General features: G+C 51.7%; 1 protein-coding gene across 3 annotated transcripts in view; it reads right to left on the reverse strand.

Moving 5' to 3' along the window:
- The window catches only part of ARHGEF18 (Rho/Rac guanine nucleotide exchange factor 18), a 50,868-nt gene that overhangs the window by 31,916 nt on the left and 2,621 nt on the right, over positions 1–16,331 (reverse strand). For all 3 annotated transcript variants that reach the window (XM_032092623.1, XM_032092622.1, XM_032092621.1), the window contains exons 2-10: positions 11,835–11,971; positions 10,960–11,444; positions 9,142–9,352; positions 8,404–8,518; positions 7,713–7,770; positions 7,452–7,496; positions 7,092–7,172; positions 6,630–6,735; positions 5,934–6,108 (exon numbers count right to left, since the gene is read on the reverse strand). In XM_032092623.1, coding sequence (XP_031948514.1) covers positions 5,934–6,108; positions 6,630–6,735; positions 7,092–7,172; positions 7,452–7,496; positions 7,713–7,770; positions 8,404–8,518; positions 9,142–9,352; positions 10,960–11,444; positions 11,835–11,849 — 1,291 coding nt within the window. In that variant the 5' untranslated portion in view covers positions 11,850–11,971. The remainder of the gene's footprint in view (positions 1–5,933; positions 6,109–6,629; positions 6,736–7,091; positions 7,173–7,451; positions 7,497–7,712; positions 7,771–8,403; positions 8,519–9,141; positions 9,353–10,959; positions 11,445–11,834; positions 11,972–16,331) is intronic.

Raw genomic sequence — 16,331 nt, forward strand, 5'->3', positions numbered from 1 at the left:
CCCAGCCCTGACCCACGCTTTCCCCTCAGGGAGTGCACAAGCACCTTTCCCTTCAAGGAGGGCACATGGCTACCCCTAGCCTGCGTTTTCAGAAAGGGTACAACTACCCACAGCCTGTGCCTTCCGTGAGGGAGGGCACTCCTCAGGGTGGAGCGCATCCCTCCACGCCATCCCTTGGCCCACCTTGTTCCCCTCATGGAGGACAAAGCCACTCCAGCTGCTCCTGCCTCTCAGAGAGGGCAGAGCCATCCAGAGCCATCACTTTCCCCTCAGGGAGGGCACGCGGTCCCTCTAGCCCCACGCTTTCCATCAGGGAAAGCAGAGCCACCCACAACCCTCACTTTCCTTCAGGGAGGGCACATGGCCACTCATGGCCTGTTCCTTCCTCCTGCAGGGAGGGCACGGGGCCCCCAACACGCATGTCTCCCTCACGGAGGGCATGAGCATCCTCAGCCTGTGCTTCATTCTCAGGGAGGGCACACAACCGCACATTGTCTGCTCCTTCCTCTTGCAGGGAGGACATGGCCACCCATCACCTGCATTTTCTCTCAGGAAGGGCACAGGGCCTTGTCCCCCTCAGGGGGACAGAGCATGTCCCCCTCAGGGACAGCATGAGCATCCTCAGCCTGTGCTTTCCCCTCAGGGAGGACGTGGCCTGCACTTTTTCCTCAGGGAGGGCACATGGCTGCCCAGAACCCATGACTTCTCTGAGGGAGGACACATGGGCCCCCCAACCCCTGTTTTCCCCTCAGGGAGGGCACATGGCCACCCTTAGCCCATACTTTCCTTTCAGGGAGGGCACGTGGTTCCTCCCAGACTGAAGAGGCCCCTAACAGATGAGATATGGCACCCCAGTGACACCATCAGCATGGTACTTCATGTGTTTGCACAGTGCCTGGGACTTGAAATACATAATTTGTTACTAAAAGGCTGGCGGGATTTGCCATCCCAATGTGCTGGAGTGTTTACAAACACCCTGCCAAGGCAAGGCTGCAGTGCCTGGAGGGTTGGCAAGCGCTGGCTTTCCCTATCCACCCCTCAACAGCGAGTCCCTGCCCAGGCCTTTGTCAGTGACCCCTGCACAGACAAACGAGGAGAGCAAAGGGGAATTATCTTCCCTAGCAGTAAATCCATGCACTGACCCCTAGAACCAAACTGCTTTCTGGAAAAAACACCTTTTCCTTGCCACCGATAAGGTTTGATGTACTAGCACTGGGTTGCTGGGGTACTTGGTGCAGGGAGGAAAACTGGGAAGAGCTAACCACCCAACCTCACCTCCCGATTTCACTCTGAGGATTTACAGCACTGATCAAAAGTTTGTCATATTTTAAATCACACATATCCTACTTGCTTGTTGAGCTTGAAAACACAACATACATGATTACAGAACAAACTTTCCTCTCAAAATCCACCCTACAGCTTTCCCATGCTGCTTTGAAAGAACCTGCCACTGTCTGGGCTGGAAATGTGATGAAATCCTGCCATGGGGCCAATGTGGTCTCTGATTTCCACACTGCCACCTGTTTAATCGATTTTATTTTTATCTTTGTCTCATAGTTGCAAGCTTTTTCAAAATGTTCACTTTTGTGCTGCTTCTCTACAGGACTGAGTACACTGAGATCCCAGTTGGGGATTGGGGCCTGTCAGCACTACAGAGAAATGGTCATTAAATAAAGCGGTTTGGTGGTAAACAGCTGGATGTCACTTGGTGACTGATTAATCCTTAGGCACTTCAAACTTCGTGCTTTGCTGTAATATAAAAGTAAAGCGTTGCAGATTGCCCAACTGCAGCTGTCATGGAGAGAACGTGCTGTGCTTGTGCGGCCTCAGGGCATCGCCACAAAATCAGTGCAAAATCTGGCACAGCAGCCAGCTCCAAGACTCTGTAGCTTGGAGCTAAGGTTTGGATTGCAAAGAAGAGAAGAGCACCAACTGTCTAATCCTGTGTAATTCTGTAATAACAAAAGATTTCTTGCTGAATGTCTCAAGTTGATTACTGTCCTTATGCATTTGTCAGCCCAAATGTACAAGATCCTCATTTATCAGGGAATGGAAGAAGCAGCACTTGGAGATGTTCCAGATCAAGGTAGTACTGCCCAGATACAAAAAGAAAGTGAAAAGCAGAAAAGGAGAAGCACTGAGAGTAGGATGTACTTTGGTTTCCTTTTCTAAGCCCTCTCGAGCTGGCTGAGCCAGCTCTGTGTCAGGACACTCAGCTCAGCCAGTGTTTCCTCTGCAACCAGCGCTGCAGCCGCTTTTACATTTGCTCCATTGGCTCAGAACACCTTAACCCACAGCCTGACGCAGCTGCTCTGGTTTTGCCTCTGTTTATTTGGACTCCTGTCAGTAATAGTTTATTCCAAGTGGGACTCCCAGTCCATTTATCACTGTCATCATGTTACAGCAGCCAAACCTCCTTTTTCCCCCCCAAAACAGAAGATTTTTGGCAGCTGTGTCTCCCTCCAGAAATGCAGAGTTCCAGGTTGCCTGCTGTTTTTCAGATTTCTCAGGACTCTGTGTGGGCTATGAACAGAAATTTCAGGATAGAAAATCAAGTAATTCCTCCTTACCATAAGCCAAAACTATCCTTCACCTATTAGCTTATTGGTACTGCACTGGGAATCCAAAAGCAAAACCATGCAGGTGCAAGAGCTGAATGAGAGGTGAATTTTATACCAAATTTCAGGTCTAAACCAAAAGCTATTCTGGCCTCTCCTTGGCCACGGGTGGAGGATGTTTGCCTGACAAACTGTGGAAATCCGTGTCCTCTCCCTTACTCATTGTGAGAAAGGAAATGGTTCTCCAAACCTCTTTCACAACATGCCTTAAATAAATCCTGGAGACCAGTTGTTACAGCAACCAGTTAGAGATCAGCCAGTGCACTGAAGCAGCCAGCAAGGGTCAGCCTAGGACAGGTGGACAGTCCAGCACAGCCTGTATTGTTCAGGAAGATTCATTAAAATGAGCACCTTCTCTTAAAGGAGTTTGTCTGAAGCTTGCCAAATTTTAGTTGCAGCTATCAGTTTCCTTGGGAGAGGATGGTCAATCTGACACCCCTGTGGGGGCTTGGGCTCCGTCTTTCTCATGAAGTAATGGCGACTGACTGTCAGCTAAAGATGTAGAAGACCCACCTCTACCCCAGTGCTCAAGCTCAAGGGAAGCAATCCTCCTTCCATCTGTATTCCACAGCATATCCCTGGCTCGCCTCCATGGCACAGCCTGCTTGGAGAGCTCTCCTCCTGTCAGGGCTTCCCTGGGACTCATCTAACTCTTGTTGCATAAACTCTGGAAGCATGTTTATAAGAGAGGATTAATTTAGGCACAGAACCTTCTCTACCCGTGATAGCAAAGGCTCAAGAGGAGCTTTCTCATTTCCAGGTGAACAATAAACCTAGAGACTCACAGCTCATAGTTTACATAACAGCAGAGTTTGGGTGGCCGCTGTTGTTGAGATGACTGCAATCATTCCTCTTTGTTTTTCATCCCTGCCAGGCTCCTAACTGCACATCTGTGAGCTGCAGAGACTCTCCTGCATCTCTACCCTCGACACACAGCACAGCCTCCTCCCCCGGGAGACTCTGTGTTGTGTGGGGTGAGGATAGATGGGAGGAATCAGTGGGAGAGAGAAACGAGTTAGAGTGTACCAGGCTATCCGAGCTGCCCACTTTCTCCACAGCTCACACCGTTTCTAGCAGAACACTGGTTTTTTGTTCTGACTTAAATGCAGAATTCCTCCTGCTGCTAGTGTCTCTAATAAGAAAGCTTTTGCTCCTCTAGCTCATCACAGCCATGGAAGTCACCGGACTTTTTGTGTCTACAGTGAAAAGACCTCAGGCTTGTAATCATTCCCCCATCCTTCCTCCCCCTCCAGCTTATCCCCTTCTTTAACCACCATCTTTTCCTGTGTTTTCCACGAGCCCGTTTTTCCTTGGACCACGTGGTGGTGCTGCAGTTAAAAATACCACGGAGACAACAACAGCAACAGCAGCACCTGACCAGCGATGGGCCGAGGGCTGGCTGGGGGCCAAGGCGTAGGGATAGTCAAATGCGAGCTCATGAGGAGAAAACAAGAGGCGCAGCCAAATATCCTCACATCCTGGCAGCAGCCACAGCTCAGACTGAGCCTGACAGAGCAGCTCACACTTCTGAAAAGTAGGCCTGCTGCCCCGGCTTCCCGGTGGCCCCGGAGCTTGCTGTTCCAGAGCTCTATCATGGACTAGTCAGGAGACCACACACTGCTCCGAGCTGCAGTAACGGGAGCTGCTGATATCAACTACCAGCTCAGCAGCAGCTTGCAAAGGTTTCAGCCCAGCATCATCCAAATATAGACACTCTCAGGCTGTCAGCTGTCTCACCACAAGTCCCAGCCCAGCTCTCACCACAGGCAGGCCATTAATTGTAATGGACATCTCAGAACCCTGCCCAATTGTTCAGCCTCAGTTCAAGCCACTGCAAACAGAGCATTATAAAACAAGCTGTGCTGCTCTGCCACCTGCGTTAGCCTGGGCAGCCAAGAGCCAAAGGAGATGTCACAGAGTCCCAAACACAAACCAGTACCTCAATCACCTTGGAGTTTTTCTCCTGAATGTTCACAAGACAGAACACAGATTCCTCATGGAAGGGCTGGGAAACAAGGTGAAAGTTACTATAACTCATGTCCAATCCCTGTGTATTTATGATGGACAAGCCATGCTGAGCCACACTCTCATTTCAACAGCTAGCTTCAACTCCAAATCACAGATCTCTATACGATTGTCCAGGGGAGAATCACTCACAGTAACAATGCCCTCAGAGTTCCCAAGACCATACAGAGCATGGCTCCACGCTCATGGGGATCAAGGACTGTCTGTATCCTTCCAGGTTAAGGTATTTCTGTAAAGCACTGTGCAGGACTGCAAACAGAGCCTCTGGCTGGGAGGTTCCTTACACAGGAATGACAAGGCACAACTCTGCTTCCTGCCATAGTATTTAGGTTCTCTCTAAATATCCACAAAGCTCTTATTCAGCTCCCTGCTTCCTACATTTTGCTGTGGTGCCTGAAAAATGCTCACTAATAGCCAGGTCTGTGCCCCTTTTCAATTTCCCTCCAGCTTCCCTGAAGGGAAATTATATTTCTCATCGCACATGTCCGAGGGCAGTCAGTCCCATTATGCCCCAGAAAGGTTTTACTGACCTTAAGAGCCTGAGAGATACTCACTGGAGAGCAAGAATTGCTTGAGGGTACAGGGTGGAGAAAGAGAGCAATCCTTTCATTTCCAGAAAATTTTCTCTGCCCACAGACAATCCCTTGGGAATTAAAATGTTCTTCAGTGCCCTGAGTACCTGCCCCAAAGAGGAGGGACAGGGTTGTCAGCCAAAGCCATGCCACAGTGGATGCAGTGGGAGCACAGAGGCCCATGCATGCTGGCACTACTTAGAGCTGAAAAGCAACAGTCTCACCCATGCAGGTTCTGGGAGGCAAGATTTGACTTTTTGTTAGTTAATAAAGTTTTGGATGCTCTAGAAATCCCTGTGCCTGTGTATAGGGCAGATGCTGAACTGAAACATCAATGCAGCTGTGAAAAACAGCCTGAAAGATCCAGCTACACTCAAGCAGTTGGGATATTTGTTCAGGCAAAGCAGAACTTCATAATAATAAAAAAAAAATAATAAAAGAGAAGTTGACCTAGAACCCTCCTTGGGGGAAAGGGGCAGGAAATGGTCAAGTGGCCAAAGAAAATGAGGATAAATTATTGCCAGGCAGGATTCAGAGATCATTTAGACTATTTGGAGAAACAACCAAGCCAGGCCAAGCAGGGTGGTGGGGTAGAGTCGAGCCAGGCAGAGAAGTGAAGCAATCCAGGGGGCTGGTTTAGGCAGGAGAACGGCCTGGGCTGGAGGGCAGGCGGGGAGCGCAGGCTGGGGCAGAGCCAGGCAGTGACAGCCATACTCACTCAGGCACTGCAGACCACTTTTATTCCCAAGAGGTTTGGCACACAGTGAGCAGCTGGTGCAACTGGAGAAAACCCCTGGCACGAGCTGGTGCCCATTGATATCTTTACACCTCTCTTTTGTCTCCTTTGCCTCTTTCTCCTTCTCTCTCTCCTTGGGCTGATCTTTGTTCTTACCCTGGAAGGAGAGAAGAACACAGCTCAGTCACAGGCCTTGCACTGCCCACACATTCCTTTCCCCACTGGTACAAACGAGCAGAAAGGTGGTGGGCAGCAGGTACAGTGGGATGGCAATGCTTTTCCCAAAAGCCTTCCCAAGGCTTGGGCCAGTCCCTCTTGTCTAAGTCTATTTGTGATGAAGGGCAGGACACGCTTGGCTGTCCCTCTGCAAGCTCCTCCTGCCATGAGGAGTGATCCAGGCAGTCACCCAGCCAAGGCACTCCTCTTGCTATGCACAGTGCCAAGGCAGCATAAGAGCATCCAGAACGTGCCCTGGAGCAAGGTGGGCTGGAATTCAGGGATCCACGCACTCAGTTCCATGCACTACCACTACTTTAGGGGTCACAGTGCATCTGCTGACCAACATAGAGGCCTCAGCCATCCAAAAGCAATCCAGCTAACTGTTCACTACGGTGAGACTGCCTTTTCTACTTGACGAATTTAACAATTCCTTCCACAAATTCAACATCTCTCTCTCACCTTATCCTTCTGCCAGGATCCGGTGACTCGGCTCCGCAGGGAACTCAGACGTCGCATCACCTTTGTGCCTTTCTCTGCTTTATCGCTCTTCCCACTGTCCTCATTTCTGAAAGGAGACCAAAACATCTTAAAAAGGGGGAAATTCACTGACCAAGCCCATCTTAGGGAGATCACTGATGAACTTCATTGAAGCATTACTTTAGGACCCCAAGTGTGAGCTTTCCATCTCCTGGAGGATCTGTTTTGGCCACGTCATTTATTAATGAGACACTTGCAAATAAGGAGCTGAACTTTCAGACTATGTGTGCAAGTTTTATTCAGTGCCACACTCCTGGCTGAACCCCTGCAGATACCAGTGTCCTGCACACAGGAGTAGCAGGGCAGTAGAGCTTCGATGGAGTGGGACTCAAAATCAGTCTGCTCTCAGAACACAAAGGGTGTGTCACCTGCTGTCTCACTTACTCGTTAGACAGGAACTCAAACCAAGTGAGGTTCTGCTGGGAAGAATCGCTGCCTTCTTGCACACAAGCTCTCTGCTTCACCCTGGGCAGGGAAAAGGCATCAGACACAGCAAAGAACACGAGCAGAACTTCTGGGTCAGCTGAAACTCATCTTCTAGATGGGGCAGGAACACTTTTAGAGTTACTGAGGAGGTACGTGAAATGCCCCTTCTCCTTGCAATTCTACCCTGGTTTCACGGGAATAAATCAGTGATTCTGGTACCCTGGGGATTTGCCCCTCAAGGGACCAAGAGTCCTTTACCAGGTGGGTCTTAGGCAGACCTGTGACCTGCCCATACATCCCTCTCCCAGACACACTTACCCATGGTAATGTTTCAGCTCCTGAAGTACCTTCTGGACAATTAACCTACCAAGGATGGGGCAAGAGAAAGGCAAGGGATTAGAAAATATCATTGCACAGACATTCTGCCCCACACAAAGCCTCAGGCACTGGTTTATGACCAGCTGCTCAGCTATGCCCCAGCAGGGAGTGGGATCTCCTTTGCTGTTGCATGCCCAGTAGCTCAGATACACTCAAAAAAATCTCCTGCATCTCAAACCAGCCAGGAGTGACAATACCTACACGTGGTCTGGGGACACGTGGTCCTTCTCCAGCATCTCCAGAGCAGGGGGTTCAACACCTGGAACACAAAACTCTCTCAGCAGGGATTCTGGTTTGCCTTTGCAGAGCACCACGTTGTAATCTATGCAACTGGACCCTGTTAATCTTGCTGGGCTCCCACTCTGTCTTGATTGGTAAGGAAGAAATTTCAGGAGCAGTTAGAGAGGGAGAAATGCTCCACATTTCTGTGAGGGAAGCAAAGGCTGCATCACTTTTCTGTGTTACCCCTCCCCTCCACAGTCTGTATTATATTTGCTGCTGAGGGTCCTGCTCGCAGTAGGGTAGGAGCTGGTACCACCCCAGAGCCCTGCCCCATGACAGCCAGCCTCCCCTCTGCTTCCCAGGCTCTGAAACCTGTACATTTTGCTCCATGGCAATCCTCACGGGTGGGACTTGAGTAGGGAGTGACCAATGCACTGGCCACAGGGAGGTCATGTGGCAGTGTGTCACTGGGGATGGGCATGCCTGAGCTGAGACTGCACTGCTAGCCAGGGCCAGACTCACAACCAGCTTGGCTTTGTATTTCAGGAGCTCTTGGGACCATGCAGAAGGGAAAGCAGAGGCTGTCCACACTTCTGGAAGCTACGGCTCCTGTTTTTTATCTTCTTAATCACACCTTGAACCCATTTAATGGCATAGAGTCTATACCAACCTTCCACAGCTGGAAGAGAAGTGTTGAAACTGTGAGGTATCTGGGGGGAGGCAATGGTCTCACAGGCTGATGGGACAGACTTGGACCTCAATCTCTTTTCAGTGCTGACACATTTCTGGAGAAGTAAAAAGTCACAGAAATCATTGGTGCTTTGTGCACCAAGGAAGCCTCCATCGCAGGTGATTGCTCACCCTTTCCCTCTTGTTTTGGCAGGGTTATGATGCAGGACACCATTAGGCCCAGCTGTTTGTTGGCTCCAGGAAGGCTGGAGTAAGTGGCAGTCATGCCTGAAACCTTCTTAGGCACTTCTCGCTTTTACTGGACATGTAGCGCCGTGATGCAATTGTCCTTTTAATATTAATTGAGTCTAAAGGTATTCCCCAGAGCAAAGCAGTGTGTGAGGGAGTGTGACACTGCTGTCTTCAACTACCTGACAGAGGATTAGAGAGAAGATAGGGCCAGACTCTTCTTAGAGCTGCAGTAACAGGACAAGAGGCAACAGGCACAGGTTGCACAAGGGAAATTCCAGCTAAATATATAGGAAAAGAGGGCTGTACTACAGGCAGCTCCCAGGGCCTTTATCCCACAAGATGGGGCAGTTTATCTGAGAAAGCCCATCCTTGCTGAGATTCCTGCAGACCTCCTGGTTCCACACAGGCATTGAAGGAGTCCAGCCTGCAGCTGACACTGCTTTTGCAGTTAGCCCTGCTGTCCCCGTGCACAGCGCTCCCCACTCACCACCTGCTGCAAGCCGGGGCTGGCCACAAGGTCTGGGCGCAGTGGCTCTATCTCCACTTTGATCACTGTGCCACCCCGGCTGCTGCTCCAGGCTCCCAGTTCCCCTTTGGGCAGCTGAAGGGACACGTGAGGCTGGAGGCAGGACTGGCTCCTCTTCTCCACATCATCCTGCTCTGGGTCACTGCCCAGTTCTGTGACATCCAGGCTGAACCTAATCAGGGGAGAGGAACAAGCCAGTTGAGCAGACCTGACCCACTGTGCCCGGCATGGCACAGCCCCTGCAATGTCCTTGGCTGGGTGGTCCTAGAGAGCTCATGCAACTGGGCCAAGGAGGCTCACCAGAGCAGGCACGTGGGAAAGGAAATGACAGGAAGCGTCAGCCTGGACACCAAGTCCTGAGCCTGTTGAAAACAACTTCTTCTCTGGCTGCCACCAGTGGGTCCCCAGCTCCTTGGTCACCCGGGATGTTTAGTGCTGGATGGCTCACACTGATCTCTTAGCAACCCCTGAGACTGTGCAGCCACCCTGGCAGCAGCCTGTCCTGCCTGCCCTGGAGCTGCTGCCCTGTCAGCTGCCATCCAGAAAAGTCCCTCTGGGCATTTAGAAGTGGCAGATGATGTTTATCACATCACCACTGTGGCATCATGCCATAAATCCTGCTCCCACCAGGGCCCAGCTCTGAGGAAGGAAAAAAATTATTTTCTGGGAAATGAGGGGTGGACCAGCTCCCCCAGTGCCCCACAGTGTCCTGCCCACCAAGTGCTGTTGCAGTGACAACAACACAGAAGCAAAATGATGGATAAAGCTCAGTGGAAAATCTTAGTCTCTACATGGGTTCTGTCTGCAGATCACTGTCACTTCATTCCTGCTGCCACAGGCAGGCTTCAGGAAGCATTTGCTTAGGGAACAGTGGGGTGTATTCCCCTTCCCTGGCCTCCTGCTCACATGTGCTTCATCACCCAGCAAGGGGACAGAACGTGTCCCTGACACCAACAGCCACTCCATGCCACTGTTACTCATGTGCCTGTTACAGCATAAACTGTGAATGATCCATGGCACATGGGACAACAATAGGTCTGAGAACCAAAGTCTGAGCTTGATAAAGAACTGCGAAGATTTCAGGCTGAGATAATTTTAGGGTACCATATAAGGAGGAGAGATAAAAATAGTCCTTGCTGGCTTGCACCTAAATCCCAGTCAGCTGGGAGATCAATACATTTGTCAGCAGGGAAAGCATTCATGGAGGAACCTGGAGCTCAAGGCATTCATGTGGCAGGAGCAGAGGATGGCAGGAATGCCAGGCCTAACTCTGCTCCCAGCCAGAGCTCAGCATCGTGCTACAAATGCAACCTCCTCTGCAGCCACGTGGAGGGCAGAGGGCTGGAGGACAGTACAGTGCTTTCAGGCCCAGGCCCTACCACACCAACTCACAGAGAAGAAGAAAAAGGATTTGACAGAGCTCTCTTAATCCCTCTTTGATGGGAAAAATTCCCTTTGAGCCAGAGGATGGAGGTCATCGGCGCAACTGATGCTGTTCAAGATTCCTTCCAGAGAGGAATGAGAGATCCTCTTCCCAGCCCCAACAGCAGGAAAAGAGGGTCTTCCTACTTCCAAGGAGACATTAAAGCCTCTTGCTGCCCTAGCACTTCCCCTTCCACATCCCGCCTAACATGAGCATTGGGTGTCCAGCTGCTCTGGCAGATGCTGACGCCTGGGAGACCACCCAGCAGCAGCTGGAGCTGCGGGCAGTGTGATGTCTCCAGGCTCACACCTCCATTGCATTGTGTACATCAAATATCACTCACAGTCCCTCCGTACCTGCGCCTGCAGTCCACGGGTGACAGAGGGCTCTCCCAGCTGTGCCTCCGGGACGTGGACATAGATCTCACCAGCGTGGGGAAGGAATCCTGGGCCTCCTGCATGTCCAGCTCGTTGTCTGTCTCTGCAGGATGCTCAGAAGTGCTGGTACCATCACCTGGCACCGCTGCACAGGAGCACAGGTGGCCTTTGTTCAGAAAACGACAGTCAGCCGAGCAGGAAATGGGATTGGAAAAAGCAACATTCACAGAGAGTTTGCTCAGAGCCCTTGGTCTCTCTTCCAATGAGCGAAGGGCAGACCCAGTCTGGGATCCTTGTTCTGGCTGTGCTGCTGTGTCTGGCACTGTTCTGGCAGTCGGCAGGCTCAGGAGTCCCAGATCTTTGTAATACTCTGTGCCATGGAGAGCAGAGTCTGAGAGGAGATCCTCCGTGCTGCCGTGCAAGTCTGCTGCTGGGACATCCAGCTCTGTGGAAGATGAGTCCTCCTGCAAAGGCAGCACAAATCCTGCCTGAGAGCCTCGCACCAGTCCTGCAAAGGGGACGCCTCCTGTGCAGATCTTGGGGTGCAGAGCAGGGCCAGACTTTCTAATAGTCACCCTCCCCTACTGCCCCTCACAGCCAGACTTGCCCCAGCCCCACCACCTCAGGGTCCCTCTGTGCCTTATTCCCCCCAACACCAATACAAAGCACGTAGATATGATTTTTCCCAGCAGCAGAAGCAATATAACGTTGTATTCCTTCACAGTCTGGATCAGTATCCCTCTCCCCCATTCCTACTCCACCGCAAACCTCTCTGGATATGGTGCTGACCACCCAGTTTGCTGCCCCTGGCCTCTGCCTTGCATGGTGGTAGCAGCAGGAAAGAGGACACTTGCCTTTTCTTCAGCCATGCTGGTGCAGAAGGAATCATCCTCAGTGATCAGGGATGGGAGGAAGCTTTTGGGGGTGGGATACTCCAAGGCAGGGCTGTGGTGGTCAGTGAATTCCTGTAAGCACGGCTTGCAGTCGGACCCTGCAAGACAGAGAAGGTCTCAGCAGGTAACCAGACATCTGTGAGGGATGGAAAACCAGCTGCACACCCACAGGTGACATCAGGCAGCGCTGAAGTGCTTCATATGCCCTCTGCTCCTTCACAGACAGTCAATGCTGGGCAATCTCCAGACCACAGCAGCCTTGATCCTGGTGCAGGGATTTCCTGGCAGCAGAAACCTCATCCCTGCAGCATATGGAAGGGGACAAACCAGGCTTGCACTGTCCCAGCCAGACCCTCATAAGGTGTCCTATGCTGCAGAGGCTTTTTCCACAGTAAAAGAATTAAGCATATTTTGATATCTGTTACTGACATTATGGACATTTAAATCAGAAATCTAGGAATAAAAATACTGGCAGTGATTTTATTTTCATCCCTAAGGAATAAAGGATGCCTGGGTGGGTAATAAAGGATATTGGGAGGCAAACTGGAGATATATTAGTGGCTCCAGGCAACACAGAATATGCAGAGCACTACTGGGAGCACATAATTCTCCTGGTTCCAGACCACTCCTGTGGATTCTCCCCAGACAGGAGTGTGAACCTGAGTGTATGTACACCATCTGATAACTCATTGAGAAACAAAACCAAGGTCTGGATGTGTTTTGTGATACAATAGCTGGTCCAGCTGACTGAAGCACATTCCTATGGAGCGAGACACTGTGTAAACCTTAGCCACAATCCCTGAACCATCTCATGACTCACGGAGGCTTTTTATTCCTTCGAGACACACACAGCTGAGGCAAAGGAAAAAAGCCAGGCTGTTGGCTGAAGCACCGTGGTGGATCTCTGAAGATGCAGAGAACAACAGCAAGACTGTAAGCAGCCATATCTATGCAATGGGAAAAACCAGCAGGAAACTGCTAGAAACCCATCACACTCCGGGAAAGCCAAGCATAAAAACATTAATATGAGGAAGACATTGTTAAAAAACACACTCTTGGAAAGTTTGCGTCCTGCTGTGGGTTATAAAGCTACACAATTCAGCCAAGAATTGCATGGTGCCAACTAGAAAAAAGCAGCAAACGTGAGGGAGAGTTTGGAGGTTTGTTCCTTGGATCCCACTGCATGCTGTAGATGCCAGATTTTCTGTTTTAAGGAGCAATTGGTGTGTTCAAATGTCTGGGATGGTTTCAAGTGAAGGACTATAAATAATATAGAAAGAAAACACTTCTGAAGGCATTATTTTAATTAAGGGGTTTCTAGCTACAAGACCAGGGAAAATTTGAAGCAGGCTTTCTAGCAAGGCTGTAAAATTTACTTCACATGACGTTTTTAATGAACAGAACAATTCTTGCCCAGGATGTCCCTGAGCTGCATCTGCAACTGGCAGAGATTTAGTGAGCTATTAAACATCACCTTTTGCTTTCCTCAGTGCACCTGGATTCAGCTTGCAATCAAAAATCAGCATTATGAAGTAAATACACCCTTGAACCAGCCCAGGTTTTGGCATGAGCTTGTAGGAAACAGCAACCAAAGCTCTCAGCAGGCAGTGAAAGCCATTCAACCCCCCAAACAGGCTGGAATGAAAGCTAAGGTACAATGGACCCAGGGGCAGCAACCAGGATGTGGGGAGCATCCCAGGGAGACCAGGACAAATGGTGCTTCCCCTCATACCAGTCCAAGGAAGGAAGGAAGGAAAAGGAGATTCCCTGCTCTCGCCATCCCTTCAGCAGCGAACTACCCACAGGGAAGGCAGCAAAGCCCTGGGAGGCAGCAAGAGCTGACAAGGGCTGTGGCCTGACAGAGGCCAAGGCCCTGGCCTGAAGGTTTAACTAAAATGAGGAGTTTTTTCCTCCCAAGCAGCATCCAGTCATCCCGCCAAGGCTACTCTCGGCCTGCACCAGGCTCCATGCAGCCCTAAAGTGCATCCCTGGAACAGAGTCAGCTCCTCGGAGGCCTGGAAAATATTCCCTGTGCTATGCCTGTGCCATGCAGGGTTCAGGATTTGGCCAAGGCATGGGCTGCAGTCAACAGACCCCGTCCAGACCCACCAAAGGACTTAAATCCTCCTCGGAGGCTTCAGACACTCGGTTCAACACGTGATAAATCAGAGCTCGGGGTCGAGGCAGTGGCACACGGCGCACACGGCGGCAGCCTTGGGGACACCATTTTAGGCAATGTGTGAGCACCAGCCACGGCAGTGCCAGGCTCCCACTGCAGAGGCTGGGCTGGCACCGAGCATGGAGCAGGCGCTTGGGCGAGGGGGTGACAGAGGGGCTCACAGGGAAAATACACCTTCGGCATCAGGTTGTGGGATGATGGGCAAGGAAGGACCAGCGTGGAGCTCACATAGGAAGGAGGCAGGTCTGGGGGGCTGTGAACATCCCTGTATCAATGATCAAGGTGGTCACCAATGTGTCAGCAAGTGTGGCAAAATCTGGAGCCCCTTGTGTCCCGCACTCTGCCTATTTGGAAGGACCCAGGCTCCGGCATGGTGGCAAGGGGACAGGGAATCTCGGCCCCCCCAGGCTCTGGCAGACAGCAGCAGTCACCTTTCCTCAGCTGAAGCTGGAGATGGGATAACAAAATGACACTTTCAAGAACAAATGCTGTTTGCTTTAGGAGAACATTAAGCAGATTAGGTATTGCAGTTGCTTAATTCGTCTCTGGCTGGAAACCATAAAAGGTTATTGCTGCAGGGAGCAGCCTCCTCAGAGGAATTCCCGGGGCAGAGCTGGGGAGGAAGCATCGCTGACTGGGCTGGGATGGTTCCTGCACTTTGCCAGAGCTTCCCACGGGTGAAACATGATGATTCCGGGCTGCTGCGTGGGGAGGAAGGAAGCAGTAACAGGCATCCACGGCATGTGACAGTCTGGGATGGTCTCAGGGGGTTTGATGCTGTGGGGACAGCGGGATCAGCAGGCTGACCTGCTCTGCCTCAAGGAAGAAGGCTTCATGCTGCTGCAACTGTGCCCAAGGCCACTGGGATCCCAACAGAGATTTTCGTAATTCCAATTCAGACCTCCACTCAAACCCTCCCTCCTGTAAGTGGCTCTGCTGGTTTCCGTGGGACAGGCCGGTCACTGGAGCTGCACCCACAGGTGTCACAGCAGGTGACAGCACCAGAGCAGCCAGCACTGGAACAAGCCCTGCCAGCAGTGTCCCTTCCTCACCTGCCTGTCCCTTGGCTTGGTGCAGGATGCTGCATGTCCCCGAGTGACCCTGGAGTCAGACTGGCGCTGGGAGGGGACATGTCAGAGGAAAACAGGGATGTGAGCTCTGGCCACACCAGTCACATCCTCCAACATCAAACCCTGTCTGCATTCCCACCGGGGAAAGGCCACACCAAACGTGGCAGGACAAAGGCACTGGGCAGTTCTGCTCCATGAAACAATCCCAGGAGGAAGGAAAGACGAGAATGTCTGGGCATTTCCCAGCAGTCAGGGATAGAGACTGTTGGGAAACCATGGAGAGCATCACGGACAAGAAACAAAAATGATTCCATCTTCCCTTGATCCACCCCTGCTCTGCTTGCCCCGCACCAGCTGCCCTTCACATATCCTGTTGCAGGGTGTCCAGAGCTATAGGGAAAAACCTCTGGAAAGCAAGTGTTGAACTCCCTGTGCCAAGATCAGCTGAAGTGCAGTCCCTCGCCTGGCGTGGGCCCCTCGTGGCCAGCACTGGCAGCGGTGGGGATTGGCTGTGGGCAGGAGCAGGGGAAGATAAGCTGTCCCACACTGTAACACACTGTACAGAGCTGCTGCCTTATCACTGCGCCTGGGGCTGGGCTCTTGGGCACAGAGGGCAGAGGAGCAGGGAGCCAGGACTGTTCTCTGCTGTCTCTCAGCTGAAGGGTCTCAGCAGGGCTCAGGGGGCTTTGCAGCCCCTCTGAGTCCCTCCAAGTCTCTGTGCAGGTTCCTGCAGTGGCTCTGCAGGGCACTGAGGGTTTGTCCCACGTGGACCAGCGAGTACCACACTACAGAACATCAGCGTGAGAGGGGGGCTGAGTGAGACCCGAGCATTTTGTGCCCAAGCACAACAGGACAAACTGCTCTGCAAGCACCTGCTGAAAGGAGCTGGCTGTACCCAGGCCCTCTCCAAAGCAGTCAGTGCTTGGGAGCACCGTGAGGCTGATTCATTCCTTAGAGAAATCAGCCCACCTGTGCCTTCCCAGCGAGCCCATAACCCCCCAGCAGGCGTGGCACTGGGGAGGCTGGAGCGGGGTGTCCAGCTGGGGCTTGGGGGAGCTGCTTGGGGCTCACCACACATCAGAGCCTGCAGGACTCTGCCTCCTGCTCTGAATTAACCTTCCCTCAACTGTTCAGTTTGGATCTTGGTCTCCTGCACATCCACTCCAGAAGAGAACTGGGAGTGGGTGGGGAATAATGAAGGAGAAAGAG

The sequence above is a fragment of the Corvus moneduloides genome, chromosome 28 (assembly GCF_009650955.1).
Source record: "Corvus moneduloides isolate bCorMon1 chromosome 28, bCorMon1.pri, whole genome shotgun sequence".
Lineage (NCBI taxonomy): Eukaryota > Metazoa > Chordata > Aves > Passeriformes > Corvidae > Corvus > Corvus moneduloides.